Source organism: Lepidochelys kempii, chromosome 12 (genome assembly GCF_965140265.1).
Source record: "Lepidochelys kempii isolate rLepKem1 chromosome 12, rLepKem1.hap2, whole genome shotgun sequence".
Classification (NCBI taxonomy): domain Eukaryota; kingdom Metazoa; phylum Chordata; order Testudines; family Cheloniidae; genus Lepidochelys; species Lepidochelys kempii.
Window position 1 is genome coordinate 21056201 of NC_133267.1, and position 26409 is coordinate 21082609.

Below are 26409 nucleotides of genomic sequence, written 5' to 3' on the forward strand. Positions count from 1 at the left end.
TTCATAAAACTGTGTCTTTCGCCATTTTACTTCTTGCATTTCTTTCATTTAAGTTTCTGCTTAGCTACCCATTGCCAAGAGGATGTTTTGCTGATAAAATGAAAGATCAGGAAGAGAATAAATCTGAAATAATTGTGAACCTTGGTCTGTTGTACTTATTACCACCATGTGGCTAGCAGCTGACCAACTTAAGCCGTTTTCATTTACACTACAAAACTGAGCAGCCTTGTCCAGGGAAAGTACAAATTTTCTTTTATTAAATCACTAGACTGCTAAAGGGAAGTTAAGGGTCTCCCTTCAGCACACAAAAGAAGGCTGAAATGGCATCCTTAATGTACCTCATTGGTTATTGCAGCACATGTGGAACGCTGTGAAGGATTACTAGTTGCTTAGAGGACCCCAACAATAGTTGGGCACAATGACGGTGAGTTAGGGATGACGGTTTAGATTTACAAAAAGAAAAGGAGGACTCATGGCACCTTAGAGACTAACCAATTTATTTGAGCATAAGCTTTCGTGAGCTACAGCTCACTTCATCGGATGCAACTTCAGATTTAATTCCTCTATTGCTTTTCTCTATTATTATTTATTATTATTTTATTAGACTGTTAATTTGTCTGTGACTAGGTTCTCTCACCACTATATTGAAAAGTCCCTTCCCCCATGAAAGGACCAACTTACAAGAAGGAGATTGCAGAGAAAAAGCCTTAAAACTATTTCATTCTTGGTGTCTACTTTCTGTTCATATTGTTATGCAGTGAGAATAGCTTGAAATACAAAAATTGTGCCAAGGTTTTAAACGCCTCGAGGTTCAGTATGAATGGACTGAAGGAGTACTTCGTGAGGTACAGGCAATTTTGATCTTTCTTGATTAGCTCCATGGTTATAAGAAGGGTGCATTCAGACCTAATACATTTCATTCAATCATCTCAAAGTTCTTTGTACTTACGAATTAAGCATCACAAAATTCCTGTGAGGTATTTTAAGAGGGATCATTTAACTCACCACTGAACTGCAGCTACCTCTGGGATTGAACTTGGCAGCTCTTTTTCAGCATATAACAACACTAGGCAGGTTAGGACAGGAGGTAAAGAATACTTTAGCCAGTTAAAATTGCAGAGAGAATTTAGATCAAGAGACTTTAACAATCTAAATTTGAATTTAGCCAAGGGTTACATTTTCAAAAGTGTCTAAGTCACTTTAGTACTCACTTACCATGTTTGAAAGGGACTTGGGCTCCTTTGAAAGTATACCCCCAGCACTGAGTTTAATATTGTTAGAAGACATTAACACAAAGAAGTTTGATCAGAACTTTACAGACCATGAATGAGCAGAGTTTGGGTTTCTGTCTTATAGGAAAATCCCACATGCTGATTAGCCTTGTTTCCCCTGTTTCACCTTTGGGGGTTGGTGCAGGGTTGACTTGTAGAATGCAGTGCCCCTGTCTAGCAGCAACACCACTTCCTCATTATTTGTTTATGTATTTTATTATTTGTATTGTGGTACAGCTCAAAGGCTCCAGATAGGCACTGGATATCCAGAAGACCACTAAGCAGGCAGTAATTGTAGTCGAGATGGGAGATGATGAGGGTCTGGACAAGAGTGGTGGTGGCTATTTAGATAGAAAAGGTTGTTTCTTTAAAATATTGTTCAGGAAGAAGTGGTAAGACTGAGATATGAATGTGTGGGACAGGTGAGGAAGGAGTCAAAGATGATCCCCAGGATGTGGCCTGGAATGACAGGGAGGAAAGTAGGATTGTCAGCAGTGACAGGGAAAGTGGGGAGTGGCTTGGAAGGACAGACAAGGAGTTCAGTTTTAACCATGTAAATTAAGTTGGTGTCAAGATATCTAGGAGAAGAAATCTGAGAGACAAACAGAGACACAGGATTAGGTGGAAGGACTTAGTGAAGAGGTAGATTTGTGAGTTTGTCGTGTAAATTTAGTAACAAGCCATGTGAACAGAAGAGGTCACCTCAGGGAATACTGTAGAAAGTTCAAGAGGGACAGAGATCTAATTGTAAAAGATACTTGCAGAAACAACCATGTAGGTAGGAGGAGAATGGAGCCACAAAAGCCAAGGGGGCACTGAGGTGTACCTGCCTGGTCTCCTGTTAAAGCCCTGGATCCACCCTGCTTAGTTTGTTAGATCAGACTGGATCACAGTACAAAGCAGTGTGGCTGCAGTTTATGGTCAGGAGCAGTTGCAATGTCAGTGTGAGGTATGCTTATAAAAAGTGTTGTAAAAAGTTACTGCATGGTTGGTATAGCCAATTTTGAAATTATGACAACTTGGCACAAGATCTGAGTCCATATTATGGATTAATGTTTTGCAAAAACAGTAAGCCAAGTGTGAATGTTTATCTTTGCACTCCAATAGTACAGTGTATAACCATATCAGATTATGCTTTCTTGGCGTCAGCGTATGCATTGTTTGGAATGAGATGAAAATGAGCTATGAGGCAAAGATGAGTGGTTCTGACTCAAAGACAGAATACAACATCACTGATATAGAGACCATGATAGTATCATTTACTGATCTATTATTAAGCACCCATGAGCTTTTTACATTTGAAAATCTTAAATTAAACTAATAATGAAGAAGCTACCTCTTGAATGACATCACTGGAATGATCCATTACTGCTCCTGTATGCCCCAATTTGAGTTGTGGGAAAACCTGCCAGGTTCAGCGTGTGTAAGAATTTAGTGAGCCCAGAGGGCTGTATTTGGTTCTTGTGCATTCATGCTCCCTGGGAGTTTGGGATTGATGAGAACCCCAGACTTTAAGGAGAATGTCCATGAAAACCTGATGAAACAAGACAATTTCATAACAAGATCATTGTATTACAACAGCCTCTCCCTTCCCTACAGTCCCCTTACCTTGTCACTTGTCTTTACTTGTTCTTAGCTGAGACAGGTTAGTTGCCTTTAGCCTGCCCTCTTAGGGTTTTCAGGAAGATGGATGAATGGTTCACTTGCCTCACCTCACATGGATAGTGGGGTGGGAAGAAGCCCACTCTTCCTACCCATTCCACTGAGAAACCCTTCATGGGAGGGGGCTGCCATTCTGTCTCCCCATTCCACAGCAGCAAAGGGAGAGGGAAAGTACTGGGCTTCCCAGGGATGCTCTGAGGTTCACTTTTGTTCTGAAAGTTGGAATTGGGGGATGTTTGCCTGAGAATTACTAAGGCCATATGTGTGAAAGAGAGAGACATAGTTAACCTGTAGAGAAGTGCACTGCCCTACATTCGTGCAATGCTTACCATTTTTTTATTTAAGCTGAATGTGCCTCCCGATCTAGAAGCAACTCCTCTCCTCTTATTATTTCTGTTGTGTTTGGATGTATGTTGATGCTCATCTGCCTAATGGAAAATACCTACATTTACAGCAGAATCACAAGTGCACCTTGGGATGAATGTATTATTTATAAAGACCCATCATCACACCTCTCACAGTTACATTTTATGCTGCTTGTGGGTGTACTCCTGTGTCTTGCTGGCAGTGCAATTAGTTGCACTGTGGGAGATTCCCAGGTTCAAAGCCAGCCATGTAAAATCTATTTCACCCCTTTTTAATATGTGGGTCTTTTTATAAATGCAAAAAAACCCCTGACATCTCTTCATAAACAAGCAGAATAACACTGTTAGAAAAAAGCTTCTACACATCCGATCCAGCCACTGTTCCTACTCGGTATATATTATACTCAGCTTACTTGCTCTAGACCACCACTATGCAGGTGGAAGTGTGAGGGCCATTGAGCACTCTCCTTTTTTCCAGTGATCACAGTTACAGAAACATCTGTGCTAAATAACTTTGTGCTTAGGCGCTGTGGCAAATTCTGTGCTCAATAGCTCTCAAAATTTCTAATTTCTTACGTGGAGGGGAGGGTGTTGTTTTAGGAATTGTACATGGGCTGCAGTATAAAGCATACTGGAAACATTTGCGAAGGGCCATTTTAAGCACGTTTCAGCTACAGTGAAAGTACCCCATAGCACTTTGTTTCTCTGTTTAGACTTATTCCATTTAAAAGTGGACAAAATAGACGTTGAGCATGTTATTGGTGTAATGGTGCAGAGATGTCACATAATGACTGGAAGTGAAAACCTAAAATTTGAACTCCCACATAAGCGGCAAGTTTTTAAACTGTTGAATGCCCACTTGAAATGCACATACAATTCCAGTAAGCCAAATGCATACATTTCTTCAGGACCTATTCTGCTCTCCTTCCACTGTCTCACATGTGTAGAGATTTGCATGAGCAAGGAGAATTGTGAGTATGTTGGAGGATAGGAGTAATTCTGTGAATAGAATGGATGTGCCCCCCTATGGTGAAGCAACTAGAACAATGGTTCTCAAACTTATTTTTTCACGGACCACTTGAAAATTGCTGAGGGTCTTGGTGGACCACTTAATGATCTTTCCAAATGTTGTTTGTACCGTTAGCTAACTATTGTAAAGCACTTCAGATAAAAGCGCTATGTAAAAAAACCTTAATAATAGTTAACATTTTTTGTTCTACAAAGAAAAGCGCATAACTCATATTTTAATATCAGTAGCCTTACCTTTCTAACGCAGTGGATGTGCTCTCTCTCCCCTGCTGCGGCAGCCCCTGAGCAGGGGCTGGGAAGGAGGGAGGGTCTCTCCTTCTCCCTCTCTCCCCCGCTGTGGCAGGTCCCGAGCTGGGGCTGGGAAGGAGGAGGGTCTCTCCCCTGCCACAGCAGCCCCAGAGCTGAGGCTGGGAAGGAGGACCATCTCTCCCCGGCAGCCACAGCCCTGGAGCTGAAGTAAGTCACCTCCTTCTCTGCCTGACGCAGCCCTGCACATCCCAAATTCCCCCCTCCTCTCAGCCCACTGCCCGCTCCCACCTACCCCTATTTCCCCCAAGGCCACCACCTCACCTTACATGTGCGTCTTCTCCAGGGTCCAGGCACCTAATTAGTGGAGCCATGCCGGCGCAGTTCCACTAATTAGGTGGGTGGCCCTTCATTCTCTTGTGTGCGGCCACCCAGGCTCGCACCTTAGAAGGAACTATCCGCGGACCACATGAATGGAGTGGTCCATGGGCCACAGTTTGAGAACCTCTGAACTAAAAGATACATACATATGAAGGTAGAATATGCCACCTATTTTGGATGTTCTTTGTGAAAAACTGTGCTAACTGTTTGACCTGACTCATTAAAGTATTTTAAATCAATCTTGATTGGAATTTGAAGTGACTCTGCAGAGCAAGAATGGTTTGCTAAATTTGGTTCATGTCTGTGAACTAGCCGTAGAGGGAGTTGCTGTATTTTTTCCCTCTTTGTCTAGATACCTGTGAAATTATTTGGGCTGCTGTTCGTGATGTATTTCAAGTTCAAGCCTAGTCTGTTGGGATGGGTCTTGTGTTGGAAGTAGCATGATATTTATCTTGTTTTCCTGGTCGGTTGAGCTTATCTCGAATCATGGCAGCCAGCACACAAAGCAAAAGCCATTTCCACTTCATTTCTCAATGGCTGATTTTGTTCCCATTGAAATTAATGGTGAAACTCCCACTGTCTTCACGTGTAGCAAGATCAGATACTCAGTGTGGGGGGTTGGTCGCCATCTAGTGCTTTCATCTACTTGAAAGTTAAATTCTGTACTTAAGTTCTTTCATCTGCTTGAAAAATCAAAAATTCTCCTGTCCACTCTCTCTCTGTGATTCTGGTGGCCAGTGGATGAGTGTGTTATAAACGTATATAAATCCTCCTGTTAGTGAGAACTATAGCATTATTGTTTCATGTTTTGACTCATGTAATCATTATATCTCAGTGCAGAAGTGAATATTTATTTCTCTGAGATCACAGTTCTGTTGTACTTTAAAACTTTCAGCCATTCCAGCGGTTTGCATTTTCCCAATAAAGGTTACAATATGACGAGCCATAAATTATTATTTGTGTTAATGAAATACTTGGTCACATCTGTGACTCATTCTGATGGAAGTCTAAGTCTCATATACACAAATATGTTTTTCAGTGTGGATTTACATACATTTATAGATTAGAAGCAGGAACTATGCTTCCATTATAGTCAAATGCTAAGTAGGTTAAAAGGTTTTCCTGAATTTTCATCCAGACATTTCTTTGGAAATAAGCTTGGATTTAAGTGTTGCACAAATTAAAAAGTACATAAAAACTGAGGGAGAGGAGGAGAGTTAAAAGAAGTGAAAACTAAGTATATTAAAGTTATAAAGTTTAAGAAACCCCAAATTTTGTAGCTTTAAGATTAAAAAGTTATCTATGAATAGCCACAATCAAATCTTTTGTCCATATTTCAAATCTTTTGTCAAATGAGATTGCTCCATATTGACTTCTAATGCTAAAAGGCCACCCATCATGGAATCCCTGCAGCCAATGAAGCAAGCCAGTGAATACTTTCTTAAATGATGCTAATCAGTCCAGAGAGGCCTGCCCTCTATCCCCATCAGTATTCTGTAATTCAGATGTGCTGATAACCTGAAATTGAATGTGTCAGTATGCAGACATGTGAAGAAAAAAGAAATCTAGAAGGGAAAAGGTCCAGCTATAGAGACTATGCCTATTTTTTGTTTGTTTGTTTGTTTGTTCAGGGTAAAGATTAAAAAGGATGGTGGCAAGTTGCTCTCAAATATTTACAGAAAGCTTTAAAATATGTTGAATGAATAAATAGGTTAGACACTCGATTTCCAGATACTGCATGGCAAATTAAGATGAAATATTAAATAACAAAATAATAAAGAAGTGTTTAAACAACACCCTGAGGTTAAAATCGAACTGTGTAGATAAGATTCTAATCTGAAATGTTTAAAAAAAAATCTCTATGGCCTTGCTAGCACAAGCAGTTAGTTGCTAGCTCTATTATAAATCCTGATTTTTCCAAAGTTTAAAATTCAGCTGTTTAGTTCTCATCTGGTTTAAACTTTGCATGGACACTTTCATCTCATTTGCAGGTTTTCTTCTGAAGACCTTGGTTGTGATATTAGATACTGTTGTGTCAAAAATTATTTTTGGGTAGTTTTGTATATTTTTCTCTGACTTGCTCTAATGGAACAATGGCTTAATTTTGTGAACCTATTTTTGTAGACACTTAGGGCCCAATTTCGTCCTCATATGCATACAGAGCTCCCACTTCCAAATCAGTGGAAGTGACATGCACATATCTGACAGCAGAATTGGGTCCTTTTGTTCTTAGAGTGGATTGCTGCTTTTCATTTTTAACATTGGATGAGTTATTTAATTTGACTTGTTGGGCATATGCTTTAGGTCCCTTTTTATCACATTTTTATGTATTACAAGGAGGATATTGATAACACAGTAGAATACATTCATAAGTTTCATTGCCCCAAAAGATGATGCAATGGAATTTCATCCATTGAGGATTTTTGTTACACATGCATCTGACAGAGAAGGATGATGATGGCTAATCTGAGATTAAGATTTAAAGATGTGGAGAGAAGTTTTATTTTTCTAACCAAGTCATTTAATTTTTTTTACATGTTAAAAACTACAATACTATAAACAACGAATTATATATGAAGATTTTTTTAATAAAAATGTGAAGAGCCAAATAATAATCATTTTTGTCTGTTGATCTCAGAGGAGGCAAGTATCATTGTCCCCATTTTGCAGATGGTGAAACTATGGCACACAGGGGTGAAGTGACTTGCCCAGGGTCACCCAGCAGAGCTGGCAACAGAACACAGGTCCTGAGTCAAAGTCTAGTGCTGTAACCACTAGACCATGCTGCCTCCCCTAATGTTTCTCCTAGATGTTCATCTGTCCTCTGAAACTTCAGTTATCAAATGTGTGTACGCACCCATTTGTGAACAAGGGTGTGTATATGTGTATGCTAATCAGATCACTGGGCACGCAGTTCCTCAGCTTGCATACACAACTGCTGGCGTGTACGGATGTGCATAATTTTGGAGGCCCTGACTGAAAATTTAGGAGATAGGAAACTGACAAAAAGAAAGTTTCTAAAGTTTCCATCATGCCCTTATCTCACTTTATTGAGCTGAGATATCACTTGATAGGGTGAGATTACTGTGTATTTTGTAACTCTGCCCACAGTTACAAGACACCTGCAGTACCTGCCATTGGCACAATGTATTAAGATGGAATGGAAGGTTTAACTCTAACTGTTGTTTTCCAGTCTCAGATACAATTTAGTTTTCAGGACTAACGGGGAGAATTCAAGTTTTGTTTGTTTGTTTATTTTTAAGGCTAGCAGGTCCTTTATGATCACATATAGATCCCGAGAGATGCCAGTATGTCCCTGCTTTTGTGCCTCCCACTCCCACTTTGAGGTCATTCATGGCTACTGTCTTCCAGTAGAGGTAGTCCATTAGCTCTGATCATTAACTGGCCAGAGGAGTCTCTGTGGAAAAATGGGTCCACTCCATTTCTTATTGGTCAATGGAAAGACTCCTGTGGACTTTGTATCTGGCTTAATACTAGGAATTCCAGCTAGTGGCACTGTTCCTTCTAAGCTGTGTCCGTGTGAGTGCGCACACAGACCATAAACCCCGTGCACACGGCGAAACACCGCACGCACAACAATTTGCACAGAAGAAATTTTTTGCGCACATGGCCTGTCAAAAATTAGAGGGAACATTGGCTAGTGGCCTCATTTTCTGAGGTACTGAACAACCACAGCATCTTTTAGCGTTGATGGGAGTTGTGTGTGCACAGCACCTATGAAATTCAGGACATTTAAATGCACAGCTGAGGAGTCTTTCCAATCCTTGTCTGTTTCTGGAGGAACTGAAAGAGACCAAGAACTGAACCCTGATCTTTGGGGTGCTGACTGCCACCAAGACATTAGCAAGCTGGCCCTACCCATATTAAAAAGACATATTGAGCTCTAATTATTTATTTGTGCACTTATTTATATCTTCTCATTGCTTGTAGATTTCATCTTAAAATGTTTATTTGAAATTGTCAGTGATCAAAGGCTAGAAAACAAAACAGAGCTAGATATGAAATAATTTTTTTGCAGAAATTGAAGAGTCAGGATAATTCTTGTGGGTGCAAACTTTACAAGATGAAACCAAATATTATTTCCTTAAACTTATAACTGAAGGATGAATCTACATCAGCGTACCTTCTTCCGTAATTCAGATCTAAAGTATCTTCTATTTAATATCATTTAATTTAAATTAACTGATTTTACTTGATCATTTTACACACACAAACATGTGTGTGCACACACAAACATATGTGTGTGCACACACACACACACATCTGTGTATTGAATTGATAAAGAAAGAACTCCAGTTAAATAATCCACTTTTGTCTGACAACGGAATCAGTTATAGAGGTGCAAATATGCAGAAAGCTATTTGGAAATGCATCCTCGTAGTTGTCAGGTTTTATTATGCAGGAAGGTGTCATGTTTGTTACGAAGCTGAGTGCAGATGGCAGAGTGGAAGAAATGGATCACTAATTTTAACAATGATTAATGAACAGAGATAGAAAATGAATTACATTGGACTATTGGAGGCAAGAAATATTTTTGAGAAAATTTTGACTCATCTGCTGTGCTGTTCTCTGTAAATTATTTTTTGAAATTCTATATGTTGTCAACAGTTGACTGCATTTTCCATTACTGTCTATTTCTGTCCTTAAGTACTTTTGTGTTATTAGAGATACATAATTTCAAAATACCAATACATTCCTGAATACTTAGAGAAAATGTATGTAACACTATGAATGTTCCAAAGACTCTAGCCATAAATGTTGTGTTTTATAATAATCTTTCATTTTTTCTCATTTTAGTACAACATTAGAAGTGTTTGGTGTAAAAATAAATGAAAAAAGGAGGGTTTTTTTGGGAGAGGGATGAGAAATCATTCCGAGTTTGGGAAGCATAGGAGCAAAGATAATAAAAATGTGACCAAGTATGTTATCATGGTTTTGAGTGTACAGTGCATATTCTACCATTTGTGATTTCACAGACTAACGAGGAAAAAACATGTACACAGCTGCTTTTTGAATTGCTACTACTCATGTGCTTCTCTACTTTGCTATACATTCCATTGGCTTACACATATCCTCCACACTCCATGGCCAGTCTGCAAGGGAAAGTTGAAAGTTGCCACAAAGTCCTAATCATTGTTGATCCTTGTTTTACAACCTGCTGAGATACACAGTCAAAGTTTCTTGCACTGCTGACCTTGGAGTAAGGTTGGATTCACCCATTCTCAAATGAAGGTTAGTTCTGCCTTCAGAGAATTATGTCCTAATTTTTTTCCCTACTTAAATATTTTATTGGAAGATTAGATTATTAGAAGATTTATCAGATTTTTAAAAATACTAAATGCTTAAAACATAATTAAATATCTGCTGTTTTATTATAGCCTGCACTGGGGTTTAGAAGTTAATGTCCTGAAAAGCAGTAGGGTCCGATTGGTTTGCCCTTGCACAAGTATGCATAGTGTTTGGAGAGGCGAAGATGGGAAAAAAAAGGGGATGTAAGTAGCCTTTCCCATCTAATTCTGACATTCATGGGGCTGGAGGGCACAGTACCCATATGTGGTTAGCATCGCCAAGGCTGCTGAAAGGGCTGGCCAGGTATATGGGAGGGCAGGAGTGCACACTGCATTAGAGACAATGAGGGCTGTGAGTACTCAGCACCTCTGAACATAAGGCCCTTGAAATGTATTTCTGGAGAGCTGTTTCTGCAGCGCATTTCCTGGGAGCCCCAGAGAGAATTTTGGTGTAGTTGGCCAGAATTCTTCTGCTGCATCATGGTCCTTCTGCACCCATTTCCAGTGTGGACAGTAAGCCATAACCCAGCCACAGAACTGAGAAAAACCATAATGTATTAAGTGCTCAGATTCCTCCGTCTTTCTGCCTTCTTCTTTTGGTGCCCAATAGAGATAATGTCTTAGGGCTTGTCTACACTGGCAATTTTCAGCGCTGCAACTTTCTCACTCAGGGGTGTAAAGCGCCAGTGAAGATGTGCCCTTAGTGCCGTATCGTAAGCAGTAGAGTGGTGATGTTAATTGTGTTATTACTTGATAATATACATTAGGCAAAACTTAGACTTCTTGTAAACAGGTCAAACTCCAGTGAAGTCAGTGGAACCCCATCTGTTTACACGTGATCTGAATTAGCCAGTTATATCTCAGTAACAATGTGGCAGCTAATCATGCACTAACTCCAATGCAAAGTCTTTATTGAATGAGTTTCATGGTAGCACAACTGCTTTTGTTAAAGACCTGATTCTGTTGGATTTTAGTTCCTGAGACTTCATTCCCCATACACGAAACTTCCTTGATTTCAAGGGGACCATTTGCGTGCAAAAGGACTTATCATGTTCGTGAAAATCTTCAGGATTGAGCCCTTCACAGTTAATTTTTGTTGCTACAGAACATCCGATTTACTGTATGCAAAGCAATTTGATAAACATCAATAGTTGTTGTGTAAAGAGCCACAACAATAGCAGTCCTTTAAGTAGGAAGAACTTGGATGATTAGTTTAATACCTATATATGCTTTCCATATGAATGTTTCCTCTGCCACCTGCCTATATTTAGATGGAGAGCTACATTTTCTAATGAGATCTGTTTGGTTTGTGAGGAAACAGAAATTCCATGTATCTTGCTTTCACTTACAAAGATTTGGCTTCATTCTGCTTCCATCAAGGTTAATGATAGTTTTGGTTTTCGACTTTAAAAGAAAGATGAGGAACATGCTTTGAAAGTTTCAGACTTTATTTTTTTTTAGGAGCTTTACCCACAAACATAAGTGTATAAAAAGCAATTGTGATTGATTGGTTATATTTAAATTTTGTCTACATTTGCAGAGATAATTGGAAAATTCCACTAGTCTTCATAATGTAGCAGTAAATATTTTTCTTACCCTACCTCAAATCTTGGTGTAGATACATTAATTCAGAAGGCTTTGAAGTTATCATCAGGTTGCATTTGTGGGAAATATTACAATTTCTTCCATTTTCTCTTTACACATTTGCTTTCAGGGCCAGAGAAAATTTTAAATATCTTTGTGAACAATTCTAACTCTAGTATTTTGCATGTAATTATAGTCCTGATGGGAACATACTTTAGAAAAACAACTACTGGAATAGTACAAGTCCTGATCAGGTTACATAGCATATGCTAAACACTGAGAAAACATACACAGTGCTTTAGTGAACAAGGTAGGGGAATGCCCCTGGGAGCCAATTTAGAATGTGACTTAAGGCAAGCACGGCTTTTTGTATCTGTTTCTTTTGGCAAAGTAGTGAAATAGTAGTGGTGGTTGGAATCCCCTTGTAAGCACCAGAGGTTGCCTGTGCAGAGACCAGTCCGAACATTGAGCTTACATGAGGATGACTGAATGTTAGGTATGAACCTAGCCTTTAATATGAGAGACTAATATTCCTATCACAAGATTCTCTGTTGTTTGAACGGTAGAGAAAAAAGAGTCCTATGCAACTTCGACAGAGTTGTCTGAAGAATAATCAGGCTTTGGCAAGCAACTTAAGAAGTACAGTTTTCCACCTCAATAGTGAGAAGTTATAGTGCAGCTTTTTTGTAACTGGTCAGTATGGGATCAGTATATAGGCAGTGAAGTGGCTATGTGATAAATGTTCTAATCTTAGTTCTCAATTTTTTTTCAATTGTCAGTATATACAATAGTGTGTACGGATACACTGTGTGTGTATGTATTCCTATGCATTATTTAACTGAGTTTTGCTACCATTAAATTCATGTTAGTGCGCACAATCCAAATGAAGATATGACTGTTAATAAAAATCCCCTTTGGTTCTGTTTAGTCCAGAAGTTGTTCGTACTAATTTTTTACAGCATCTTACCAGTTTCAGCTTCATATAAGTGACTTTAAACTTAATTTTGTCTAGCTATTTTATAAGAACAAACAAGTAAATGTGTTTATAAAATTAAGTCCTGTTCATGTAAATACTTACATATGTGAATCAAGGTACTCATATGCATAAGAGTTTACAAGGTTGGGTCTCTAGTTTTAAATATTTTCTTCTGTCTTAAATTGAAATAACTTGAGAAAATATTTAGGTTTGCATTAATATTTCAGTTTTTCACATGAATATTTTTTTTCCTGTTTGGTATCTATATGGTAATTAGTGTTTTTGCCCCTTAATAAGTGTGTGTGTGTGTGTGTATACACACATATAAACAGAATGTATGTGTGTATATAGTAGTATATATAATATTAATACAGGCTATACCATGACCTGGAGGCCTGTCATACTTCTGTTACTTCAGGTAAATAACTGATTGACCTTTGTGGTGCACTGATACTTCACTAATCAGAACCTGAAATCTGTATAACAACACTTCATTTACTTGATAGACAAAAGAACAATTGCACTTGAAGTAATGTGATTTCTAAATAGACACTGCCTGTCAAAAGTAAATGCATTAGAAGTAAAATGTAGCTCAAGGAGACAATTAGCAAACAGAGGTGACACTGTAAACAGGTGCACCCATTATTCCCAAAGCTTGTGGCAATATATTCACATCTTTTAGACTGATGGAAGATCATGTGACAGTTTGGTGAATTATCTATCTGTATCATCTGACTGATGAAGCCTGCTGCAGTTGCAGATCATTTAAAAATGCATCTCACAAATTACATGGTAGCTGGGAAAAAATGCAGGTTTTTACGAACAATGCTTTTCTAAAGCTATGTGCTAGAATACCTAATTTTTCTTTGAAAGGATGTAGACCATTTCATTATGCTATGTATACAGTCAGGGTTGTGCAAATTCATTAAAATGTCTGTTAATCTATAAAACATTTTCTATTCCTATTTTAGTGGCATTGTATATATTTTTTAAATGTGCTGTTTCTGAGACACTTATATCTGTGAGCAGAAGGCGAATAACATACTTCTTATGTAGTCTTCTTAAATCACTACTTATCAAGGAAGATTTGAGAAGAAAACATTTGACCTACATCTTGTGTGGGTTATTGGATTTTTTTCCTACATGGAAAATGTAAAACAAACAAGAGAGAATCTATAAACAAACTCTCTCTCAAACAGGTTGAGATGGGGTAGTATCACTTTTTATGTGATGTGGTGGAAACTGTCTCATATGATGTGTTATAATCTGATGCACTAACTGGATATGCTCTTTTCTAAACTGCTTTTTTATAAATGTTTTAAATTTCCTCCCCTTTAAAAATGAGACTTGATTTGTTTTATCCCCAGAAAGGTCTTGGGTCATGTATTTATCACTAATTATTTGTAACGACAACTCAGAGCCAGATAGCAAAATACCCTTAAAACCTGACGGGCAACAGGTACTACTATTGTGTATTCTGTTTACATTACCATCAGCTTCAACAACAGTTATTGCTTTGTGCAACTTGGAAGTATTCACACACAAAAATGGCTTTATATTTGTATAGCTATACAATGTTCCTCAAAGTAGTTGCTAGTATAGAGATGAGCCGGAACCTCCCAACACTCTGTGAACTTTTCTAGATCTGAACTTTGCAGCAGAGGCCCACGTCTAGTGACAAACAGCTGAAGTAACCCATTTATAACACTTTTCAAACATTGGGAATGATCCTGGAAACCCAACAACTCACACAAGTCAAGAGATCTATTGAACTCAACTCGACTACCCTTGGGTGCAAAGATAGGCAGGATCAGGCCCATTATCCAATGACTCTTCCCAAGACCCTTTTTTCACAAGGTGACTGAGAAATTGACTCAGCAGATGTTGCAAGTGGTGTCCAGTGCTAGTTAATGTGCAAAGCTCTTATTTGTGAGCTTGCCCTGCTACCCCATACCCCCGCTCCCTAAAGCTTTCCATAGGTGCAACGTAAGGATGGTACATCTCAACTATTACATTCTTTATGCTAATCCAGAGTTGAACAGAAGATCACCAGCCCAGGTTTTCTTTTCCTCATATTCTGTGTATATGTGGATACACTCCACTTTTTCCAATTAAAGTGTATACTTCAGTGATTCACTAAGCTTATCTTCTCCATAAGTGCAAGCAGCCACTACTATATTTCGTGCCCAAAATACATGCACTTTAAAAATATTGACAAGTTTCAGAATAGCAGCCGTGTTAGTCTGTATTCGCAAAAAGAAAAGGAGTACTTGTGGCACCTTAGAGACTAACAAATTTATTTGAGCATGAGCTTTCGTGAGCTACAGCTCACTGCATCGGATGCATTCAGTGGGGAGATTTATATACACAGAGAACATGAAACAATGGGTGTTACCATACACACTGTAACGAGAGTTATCACCTAAGGTGAGAGATTACCAGCGGGGGTGGGTGGGTGGTGGTGGTGGAATATTGTCAACATTGGATGAAAATATGTTGGGCTCTCACATGCGAATTATTTTGTTTCCTTGGATGAAAAGAGCATGAATGGGATAATGTGGCCTGGGGCCTATTTCATCATTCTTGTGTGGGATACCTAAATTTTAACTGTGTGGATCAATAAATATAGCATTCAAACCACAGCCCATCAGTATGTTCTCTCTGTGTCATATAGTAGGTATTATAATAATGCTCTTATCAGTAAATACTTAACATTATTTTGCTGCTTTTTGTTTTTATACAACTTTAAGAAAGGAAAATATTGTAAAAGTTCTCTACAGTATAGCTAGGGATGATCTCAGACTTCACCCGAGGGGTTGGTCCTCCAGATTGGAGCAAAAGTAAATGAGATGTAAGAGAAAGATGCAATGTGCTTCGTGTGCTACCATTTTGTTGTTGCTATGGGACTGTAGTCAAAGACGATGGCTAATACTACTTCATATAACATTTGGTCAGTGGGGAAAACAAGCATGGTGGCTTCACTCTTATTTTTTCAGAAAGGCAGCTACAAATAAACCTTTTTTATGTGCCAATATACTATACCATAAGTAGCAGTCATCATTTTGCTTTTAGTATTTGTTTATTACATATATTTTTATTAGTAGCGACTCATTTACCTCTGATGCACATGGGCACAACCCCTTTAATTCACTGAAATTGCCTCGGCTTACACCGGTAGTAAATTTGGACCATAGTTTCTAACACACACACACACACACATTTTTTTCCTTTTGCTTATATTTTTTTTCTTTAATGAGTCAGGCCCCTAAATAATGCTTTATTTCATATTCAAAGTGACATTTTAACATATATTTGTCTGACAATATGACACATACATTTGGTTTAATGAGGGCCTCATTATAAGGAAAAAAATGCATCTGCTGAATAAAATACAAAATATTTTTGCCTAAATGTTGTGTAAATTATTCAAAAAGAAGGTCCCTTTGACAGGGATGTGTGGGGGAGCTCAGTCTGCCAGTCTGTACTGTGGCTGATCTCAGTATGGATACAGGACTCCAGTCTCCAGGCTTTGTCAATCCAGCACTTTATGTCTGTCTAAATTTCACTACAGAAAAGGAAGCTGTGTTTTTAGCTGGCTTAGCAGGCCTTGCCAGAGCCACTTTACAGTAAATTATGTGAGATACCTTATAAATAGTAATAATCAAATAGTAGGCCTCATTCTCCGGTCATTTGGGGGCTGTTTTGGCCTCTGGTACAAGTGCAAGTTAGAGAAGCCTTTGGATTGCAAGAGACTGGTACACTGCCAAAGTGCAGGCTGCACAGGCCATTTCCCCTCTCGCCCTTTGCATGCCTCCTATGCCTGGGACTATGTGGAGATGGTATAGAGATGGCATAGCTAAATTTACATTACCTGGAAAAACTCCAGCTGGCTATTTAACTCTGCTTTTTAACCCCTTTGTACAATCAGAACAGCACAATAGGCCCATAGCAATTGCCTGGATCTGGCACAAAGAATGAATGTACTTAGAACACCATCCAAGTGTGACCAAAATGCTGACTCACTTTTGCTTCCCAGCCCAGGTAAAAGTGAAAATGGCATGTACAAGTGATTGGCGTCAGCAGCCAGGAAACAATATTTTAGAAACAAGTATATATTTTTTTTAAAAAAAGCAATAACTTGAGATCCAGTCATGCTCCCTTCGTTTTCAATGACAATATTCCCATTGACTTCAGTGGAATAGGTTTGGGGGCTGTATTCAGTTTTAACCAGCTCTTCTTACCTTTGCCATGAAACATTAGCCCACGTCGTGGAGAATTACATTTGGGTTTTCTTGGCAAGGGTTAATAATCAATGTAGATCTCTTAACAAAGGAGATGCTGCCGTATTGTACTGTGAAACTTTTTTTCTTAACTGTCAGTGAAGCAGTACTAATTATTACTCCCATGTAAATGAGGTCATTTCCTATTAAGAGAACAAAATGCTTAGCCTTGCCTTGCCAATTCATACCATCTATTTTTCACACATACCCAGCTTCTTAGATTTTTTTTTTAAATTTTGATAAAATCCATTCATTTGTATTAGAAAAGTGTAAACTACTGCAATAATAGTTGCCCATTATTATCCAGATGAGCTTTTGTAATGTGTGGGTTGTTTGAATACCATGTGTTAGCTATGGAACAATTAGCCAGCTGAATGGTTCTTTAAAACAATCAGATACTTTTATCTCACTGAAAAAATACATTCCTTGGAAGTGTATGGTTAAACCGTAAATTCTGAGGAACATTAAACTCTCATTGCAAATAGTACTTTAGGATATACGTTGATGAAGGACAAAAAGACATCGAAATATCTTGTCTTCATGTTTTTATTTTTTTATGCAAGCAAAAAGATTTAAGGAATATTGTAGCAAACAAAGGGTAATTGTTTTAGCCCAGATGTTGCTTTTGCACAACAAGCAGGTTACAATGTTCCCACAGAGCTGATGAGCCCAATCAGTGAAATGATTAAAAATTGATTTTGTCCCTGTAATTACAGTATGTAAACTACTTAGCTTGGATTGCAAAGGAAGTGATTTTCTAATTACGTATATACTCTGGTGTCTAATGATTGGTTTTTTGAAGTAATGAAGAGAGAGCCCTAACGACTCCTTGGTGCTCTGTTGTTTAAGAAAGACCATCTTTAGAGTAAGCAGCAACAGACAAAGAGTTTAAATTGAATTTTCAACACTGTTAATGTGCACATGGATTTGATTATTAAAGAGACAGTAATGTAATTTGATTGGCTGTGAGCATTATGGCTTTTTGTTACGTACTATATGAAGATATACATGTTATATAGTTGTGCAGGTGATGGAAACCTTTTCTGTCCTATTTCTACTCATTCTATCTGATTGCCATGAATGTTTGTTCCTTGTGCATCCTGAAAGCATTTAGAAAGAACAGGTTTCAGATGTCTCCTTGATCAGTGATTATTATCTGATATACAGGAATTAAGGGTTTCTCTTTTAACACATACATGGTGTGTGCAATATACAAGGGAGTGGCTGCTGAATCCGTTGCCTTTACACTTTCGAATTTTTTTTAGGAAATCTGTTTTAAGTGAAAAGAAATGGATAAATACAAACCATTTATCAGTGTGCAGAGTGACAGCATGGGCGATATGCTCGGCAGCACATCTTCCTCCTGCTCTGAAAGGAAACAACAGGTGTCAGCCTCCCATAGCTCTTGTATATGCATCGGGGCCCAGGGCCTGCTCATGCCACTGATCTGGCAGACTGCTTCCCCTTGGGGTTGGGGAGTGCTAGCAGGCACATTGGCCTGGCCCTTTCTTCCCAACACTGGAGTTCCAGAGGGTGAAATCCTGGCCTTGTTGAAGTTCGTGGCAAAGGTCCCATTGACTTAAGTAGGGTCAGGATTTTGCCCTAGAAGTCCATTCTGCCCTGCTGCTACATGGATATGTGAACCGAGGAAGAAGTTCCTTGTGCCCTCTCCTCCCCCTGTACCTCACAGCACATCCGTGCTGGATTTTAGGGTAGGATTTCCCCCACAATATGTAATTAACTGATGATATAAACCCACTGCCCTCCAGCTGCATCTGGATCTGGCTGACATCAATGGAAGTGTGTGTATGTATTGAGGGCAGTATATGGTCCCTGGGGTTAAATACTACCCTCTTCCAAATCCACAGCTGTAAATGCCAAATCACAGTTAAACCGTGCTTGCCACAAGCAGTACAGATGTTATTAGCAGCCATGCTGAACCACGGAGCTGTAGTAAGGACCTGATCCACAGCCTACTTAAGTCAATGGGAGTTTTTTCACTGACTTCAATTGGCTTTAAATCAGGCTCTAACAAAGCTAACTATGGGAAGGCCTACCAAATGCACAATGCTGAAATATGTGTTTACTTGTATGACCAAGAGTAGCCCCAGATATGGGACTAGTTGTGAATGTTTTTTGTTAAATTAATGGTATTTTCACATTTAAGCACAGAATGAGCGCTGTAGCCTGAAGCTGCACAAAATATAATGTTAACCAGGATTAACAATGTCCACAGTTCATATGTTTGTGTAGGAAAATCAGGGTCAGAACAAGGAATCGGAAAAAATTGTGCCACAGTGGACTATTCTACGCAAAGGTTTTGTAAACTTGCACAGATCACAAGCAGGCCAAATATGGTGTAATTCCTGCGCTGAGCCCTCTGCCATGTCATGCTAGCTGTCACCAGAAAGAAATAAGGGAGGGGCAATTTGTAGCATGCTGCCTACATCTTAGTGAAATGAGGGTACTTTCTTGCACCACAATAAAGATTCAGGTTCACCTGGAAGAAAGGGCATTTGTTGTAGTGATGGGAAGTTTACTTATTCCTACCACAAACTCTCTGCCCCCTCCCCCCACCCCAAATCAGTGTTCGCTTTTGGGAATCCCCAAGTACAAGTGAGGAGAGCATGTGGAATGGAAGGCCTGCCCCATTGCAGATCAAGTCAGCAGTTCACAGTGTAACCTGCTGTGTCAAGAGTTGAAATCGTGCCCTGGCCCAAGAACTGTGGTGCCAGTTCTCAGAGTAAATTCTTGGTTCTTTGAGAACAATAGAAAACCAGAGAGATGAATTCCAACATCCTGCTTTAGGGGCCTGTTCTCCTTCTCCATTTGTGCATGTAACTCCCAGTGACATTAAAATGGGCCTTTAAGGCTCAGTGTTTCCTAACCTGCAATTACAGTGTATGCAAAATTCACGCTGAACTCAATTGAAAGTTTTTCCATTAAAGGGCTGCTGGACTCCTAGTGTAGTTCAGTCTGTTTGCCTGCCTACATGTCTGTCTTTCTGGCCATGCATTTCTAACAGCTGTAGCAGCTTTTGTGAGGCCGTCAGGAAACAACTGATAGTGAAAATAATTAGTTAAATGTGACATGTCATCTCCTCAAAAGGTCTGTTTACAGAGGGGACAGTCCTTGTCCCACTGAAATCAATGGCAGTTTTCCATTCACTTCAATGGGCCTAGGATGTGGTGCTGAGGCCCTGATGATTGAAATCCGCTCTCTCTCTTCTCTCAGGAAAAGCTCCCAGGGGTTCTGAGTGAGTCTATACTTTAAGGGTCTATTCTCCCATTTTTGTGTGGTAGTTTTTTGTACATAACTCTTATCACCTGCATAAATCCCTCCCTGCGTTTCATCAGTGGGAAGAGACATCCCTTTCTCTCTTTAATGTGTGTGTGTGTGTGAGAGAGAGAGATTTCTTTTAACAGTGATGAGTTACATGTGCATGTTTAGGTGAAGAATTGCATTTCGTATATCTCCACTGTACTCTTTATCAGGCTTTTTGTGAAGGCATCCCAGGTTTATTCTTCTTTCCGGGAAGGGCTGTGTGTAATAACTTCCATTGCTGCTCATGTGCATGGAGGGAACTGATTCTTTCACTGGGGAGGCCAAAGCTACTGCACTTGTATTTTGCTCCTGGAGGATCAATTGTTTGATAAATTGGTCTGCAGGGGTACGCAATGCACATTTTGGCCCAATTTGATATAAATGGAACTATCTTAATTTGTTTTCATGCTTGCAGCTTACCCGTTTAAAATATCTGCTTTACACAATGTCAAATATGTTAGAATAATATTAGCACAGGTAAGTAAAATATCTTTTTATAAGGTTTTAAATAATTTCTACTACAGCTAAATGTGCAAAGCTACAGATTTTCCCAATTTGTCCATGAGGTTATGTATCACAGATCTTAAATCATTTAAGGTTTTTAACCTGAGGGGTTCACTCGCAGCCATGAACTGGAAAGCAGATTGCAGGAGACATTGACATGCTGATCAATGACATGAAGACTCCAGACAAATCAGTACAGGACTTTAAGAGATGAAGCCTTACTGTGTTCTGTCTGTCATCAGAATTTATAAAGCATCTTAGTGAAAGCCCCTTGAGAATCATTCTTAGAATTTTGCAAGTCATGAGCGTGTTTGTAAAATCTGAATTTTTTTTAACACAGATAGCTTTGTAATAGCATAGCAAAAATGTAGTCCACTATGTTGGCAAAGGAGCGCTAAGAACCCGTTTAGTGAGATAATCTTTTCTAAAGCAACAGCTTATTATCATTGTTTCTAGTTCTCAGCATTCTTACTTTGAATGAGTTACGAATAAACACTAAAAAGGTATATCTGAATTTTAAGACATCAACAAAATAAATCAATAAATGCCAAATAAGCTGTCAACTCTTTCTAGACACTGTACAATTGGAAATATTATATGATAACCGCTTTAATAGATACAGCTGTCCAGGAGTTTGCTCATGCTCTGTTTGTTTTTGGATAACTAGAGAAAGAGAAGGGTCAATACACCAGAATTACTTATATGAATTCTGAAAGGGGGTGGGGGTATGTATAAATGTGACCTGGATCCAAACTGATCCTGATTTTGGATTTAAGGAAGGACAAAATCTGACTGACCAGGCTTTGAAAACCCAAATTATTTATGAAAGGTTAAAATACTCTACTGCCAGTACTGTAGACTATGGGCCTGGTTTTCCACTGCTTTGCACCAGGTATAGCCATTTATGCTTGCAAAAAATGAGACATCAGAATGAGAATGGTTTGCACCTTCTTTGCATGCACCGTGCATTATTATTTATTTGTATTGCAGTCGCACCTATAGAGCAGGGCCCCATTGTGCTTGGCACTGCACAAGCATAAACAAGGGGACTGTCCCTGCCACCTCACAATCTAAGTATAAGACTATAGACAACTGATGAATAAAACAAACAGCTCGGGGATCACAAGGAAACAATGAAATAATACCAATAAACATGAAAAAACAGGGGTCACCTCAAATCAGCTGTCTAGCTACTTTTGATTTTCTTTATAGGCATCATGGCAGAAGAAAGCCTTAAGGCATGATTTAAGGAGAACAATGAGGTGGCTTTGCAGATTTTTTTGGGGAGTTCCTCCAATTCAAGAGGGGCAGAATGGCAGAGCCACAAAGGTGCTTACTGGAAAACTTTTTAAATGGGCACTCAAGACTGGCATCATTTACAGAACAATGGCACAGGTTGATGGCTCAGTACTTTATAAGAGATGATAGGTAGGGCAGGGTTAGACCTGTAAGGGCCTTAAAAGTGAAAACAAATAGTTTGTGTTTGATGCAGTGGAGAAGGGGAGCTGGTGATGTGGCCAAATTGATGAGCTGGGAATGACCTTGCAGCAGCATTTTGGAATGTATATAAATGGGGCAAGAGGCTATTTGTCCAGGCCACAGATGGGGTTTAAATTACTGCAGAAGGTGTAAGTCAGTGAGAAAGTTGGATCTCCAATCTTTAGTGTGTGGTTACAAGGCTATTTTATTAAAGAAAATAAAATCAGAATTTATGAGGTGTAAAATTGTTGTATCCTGGACCTTCAATATAAATAAGCACAATTATTATTTACCCTTCAAGGGAACAAAGGGCAGAGTACTGCAACCCTTTCTCATTTAACTGTTGAAAGATTTAGCCCAACTGTAGTAAAATGAAGTAAAAGAAATTAATTTTTTCTCTCAGAATTTAAGGACATGATTCTGCAAACACTGAATACCAGGCGTAGACAATGGGACTCCTCAGAGAAGTAAGAGCTGTGCTTGGTAACAAGACTTTGCAAGATGGGGCCCTAGCGCTGTGATGACTGTACTGGGTTTTGAGAGCCTGTAGCCTGATGTATAAACTACTTAAGTTCGTTTAGATAGAAGAGTGTATTGTTTGAGAATGACCTTTAATTTCATCTGTCAGGCATGCATGGGCATAAACATACGTAGACTTCTCAGCTTTCTGTAGATTATAGCTTTAATATTGTGAACTTTATTTTGCTATAAGAGCTTCCTTTGTTTTTGTTTTTACTTTGTTACTAATGTAATGTCCCTAAATTTGCTACAGACAAATAAATACCTTGGAAGTATTGTATCTTGGCTTTTACTTCTGGCTCTTATCTCTTTTAAGTGGGGTTTATTAGATGAGATCATCTACAAAGGACTTATTTCTGTTTTAAAATGGAATTAAAAAAGTAGAAATACAATTAGTAGTTGTTCTCTCTGACTTGGTTTGAGAGATTAGAGTATCAATGTCAAAGAGAATAACTGGGTTTCTCGAGTATGTCTGCTATGCAACTTTTGTTTTATCCTGTTTTGTCCTCTCTTGCTGCACTGCCTAGGGGATAGGATCAGAAGGATTTTATTCTGTTCCTCTGCATTGTCTTGAAGAGAGGTTTTCCCTGTAAGAACAATCCAGAGCTGAAAGCACTTTTCAGTTCCCAATAATAAATGACCACCAAACGCTTGCATTATTGAGCCCTTAAAAAAAAAGTGTTAATCTTGTTAATACTCCCATCCTAAGTATTCTCCATACGTTGTTACATTAGAACTACTTGGGGGTGGCATTGTAAAGTTTTAGTTTAAAAGACTTGTTTAAACATAGGGTTTTGATATTTTAAATTTCTCACATCTCTTGTTTTTACAGTTCCTGACCTTCAGTACCTATCCCACGTCACTAGGAATTTCTCTCAGCCAAGAGAAAGATTCGTTGGTTCAAGAGTTACCTGGTAAGGATCATTCATTATATTATTGCCTAACTTTTTTCTCTGTTTATGAACGTGGTTACAGTCTGGTTTTTCTAGCAAACTTGTGTGTCTTCTTATCTCTCCACCAAAACATTTTCATTTATTCTTTCAGGGAAAAACTGCCTATAGTAGATTGATTATGAATAGATTTTTCAAGTAAAAATCTGCTTTGTAAAATCACGAATGCTCATCTTACACAGCAGATATGTAAAATTGTATTAGAAATAAATCATCGTTTAATACTTTATCAGCAGATTGTTGATTTAAAAAAATCCATGAAACTCATGATTAGAGTTTGTTGTATTCATTTTATCACTTATTTTGTTTTTGAACAAGTTCTATTGAAGATCTCTCGTGCATATTATTAAGGGCGCTTTTTTGTTCTGTATTACTATGCGAACAACACCTACTTAAATCAATGTTTTTTTTCCATAATAGGTTATAGACCTGATTTTCCTGTCAGCTGTATCAGTGCAATTCAAAAGTAACTGCTATTAACCCTTTGGGTTCACAATGGGGTAAAAACCAGTGTGAAATCAGAATCGGGCCCCAGGATCTAAATTTGGAAGAAAAGTCTTGGCTTTGTAACCTGTAACTTATTCTAGGAAGTATCCTATAACTAAATCTATAATTATTAACTGATTCTTAAATCTAAAATTCTGATGGCTTCCAGTCCAATTCCTATCATGTTACTTTCACATTAAAATCATGGTGCCTGAATCTCCTCTCAATTTTACATGTGTAAATCAGCACTAACTCTATGTACTTCAGTGGAGTTACACTGATTTATAACTGGTGAGAGGAGATTCAGGCCCATCTAAGCTTTTGACCTTGTACACTCACATGCAGGTGAGTAATGTTAGGTGTATGAATTGTCCCATTGAAGTTAATGGAACTACTTATCTGAGTAAAGTTAAGCACATACTTAAGTATTTCCAGGATTGGTGTCTGCATCTATAAAAGAAAAAAAAAACCCAATAAAGCTACACCAGTGTGAGGATCTGGTCCACAGTTTTTTAAATGTGATGAATGTGTCTTGTCCTACACGAGTAACTCAGACAAAATTACACTGATTTAAATCTGGAGTAACTCCACTGACTTCAGTGGAGCTACTTTGGATTTACACTGACTTCTATTGATGTCCATAAGATTCTTGCCTGAGTGAGAGTGGCTTAGGATTAGACCTTTGATGACAAAAACGGTACCAGTCAAATAGCTAAATAGCTCAGCAAAGGCTTGCCTTGTTTTCTAATAGCTTTGTCATTTGGAATCTAAATAAAACCATTTCAGAGTTCAGTTATTTGTTGGTTTCAGAGTAACAGCCGTGTTAGTCTGTATTCGCAAAAAGAAAAGGAGTACTTGTGGCACCTTAGAGACTAACCAATTTATTTGTTGCAATTTTTAACTTACAGAGAACAGAAGGGAAAATTAAATACTATAACACATCTTGTAATTTTGGGGTTCATTGTAACCTCTGATACTGCTGAGGAAGTTAAATATATTTACATAAACTCATATTCAGTTCTAATTAGCTAAACCTATCTTTCTCTTCACCATATTCCTGAGAGGTCATCACATAAACCATTTAAATTGATAGCAATATTATGCACCAAGAAATTAATTTTACATTGTACACAATTTTTATTGTGACTTTATCTTGTTTCAAAGTGCTTACTTTCTGATTTTGTGGATATTACTGACTGTGGATTACTTTTATTTTAGTTTTTACACAACAGTTATATTAGAAATTTGCTGTTTTATTCTTACCTTCTTAGTAAAAATCCTTTTATCACACAATGGGTAATTTATATCCATTACCAGCCCTTTCAATCCTTTTCAGTGGTGCTGTCAGTGCCTTTGGCACAGTAATGATTAATGTGATCTAATAATAGTGTGCCATTATATTACCTTAGTAAAACATGTACCAACATCCTATTCAGATCTACCAAATTCATAGCTTCCTATAATATTTTTGTTGAAAGACAGGATTACTATTTTTCAAAGCTGATTTTTTTCCCCCTTTAACATATTTAATGAAATTCACAATTCTTTGCCATGGTAATCTTTGTGCATGTGTTTGGGCTTGATGGGTGAATTTTATATCATTCTGCATTATTATGATTTGTTAGGCAAACTGTTTGACATGTAAAGAAAGATACCAGTTACATTGTGTTGCTTTGTTAAAGGGTGCATTTTAAACATTCACCACCTTCTGGATATTTCCCTGGATTTTATAATAGGTGAGATCAGAGTTCGTAAGAATAAGCATTTGGTCTGAAATGTTATTTTTCTTTCTCCTCACTCTCACCCCAAACCACTAACCTAGCTCTCCTCGCACTGCCCCACACACTATGGGAGGCAGGTTCCAATGTAACTGCCTGCCTTTCCACTCAACAATATCAATTTTGCTACCATGACTTTGCTAAGAGGCAAAGAATCTGTCAAAAAAGCAAGTGAGAGCAAAGAGTTACTCTGCAGATTACTCCCTGTGAGCTGGCAGTTGGCATCATGCAATGCTGTATCTGTTTTTGGATTCAGCCATTATGCA

General features: G+C 38.4%; 1 protein-coding gene across 9 annotated transcripts in view; it reads left to right on the plus strand.

Annotated features, from left to right (window-relative positions):
* ZNF536 (zinc finger protein 536) overlaps positions 1 to 26409 on the plus strand; it is a 404507-nt gene that overhangs the window by 33174 nt on the left and 344924 nt on the right. For 7 of the 9 annotated variants that reach the window (XR_012154496.1, XM_073307801.1, XM_073307812.1 and 4 more), the window contains 2 exons: positions 22814 to 22877; positions 23762 to 23843. Coding sequence is in view for 6 of the 9 variants with exons in the window: in XM_073307801.1 (XP_073163902.1) it covers positions 22860 to 22877; positions 23762 to 23843 (100 nt within the window). In the remaining 3 variants the exon portion in view is untranslated. The remainder of the gene's footprint in view (positions 1 to 22813; positions 22878 to 23761; positions 23844 to 26409) is intronic. The other 2 variants (XM_073307815.1, XM_073307805.1) reach the window with 1 other exon arrangement.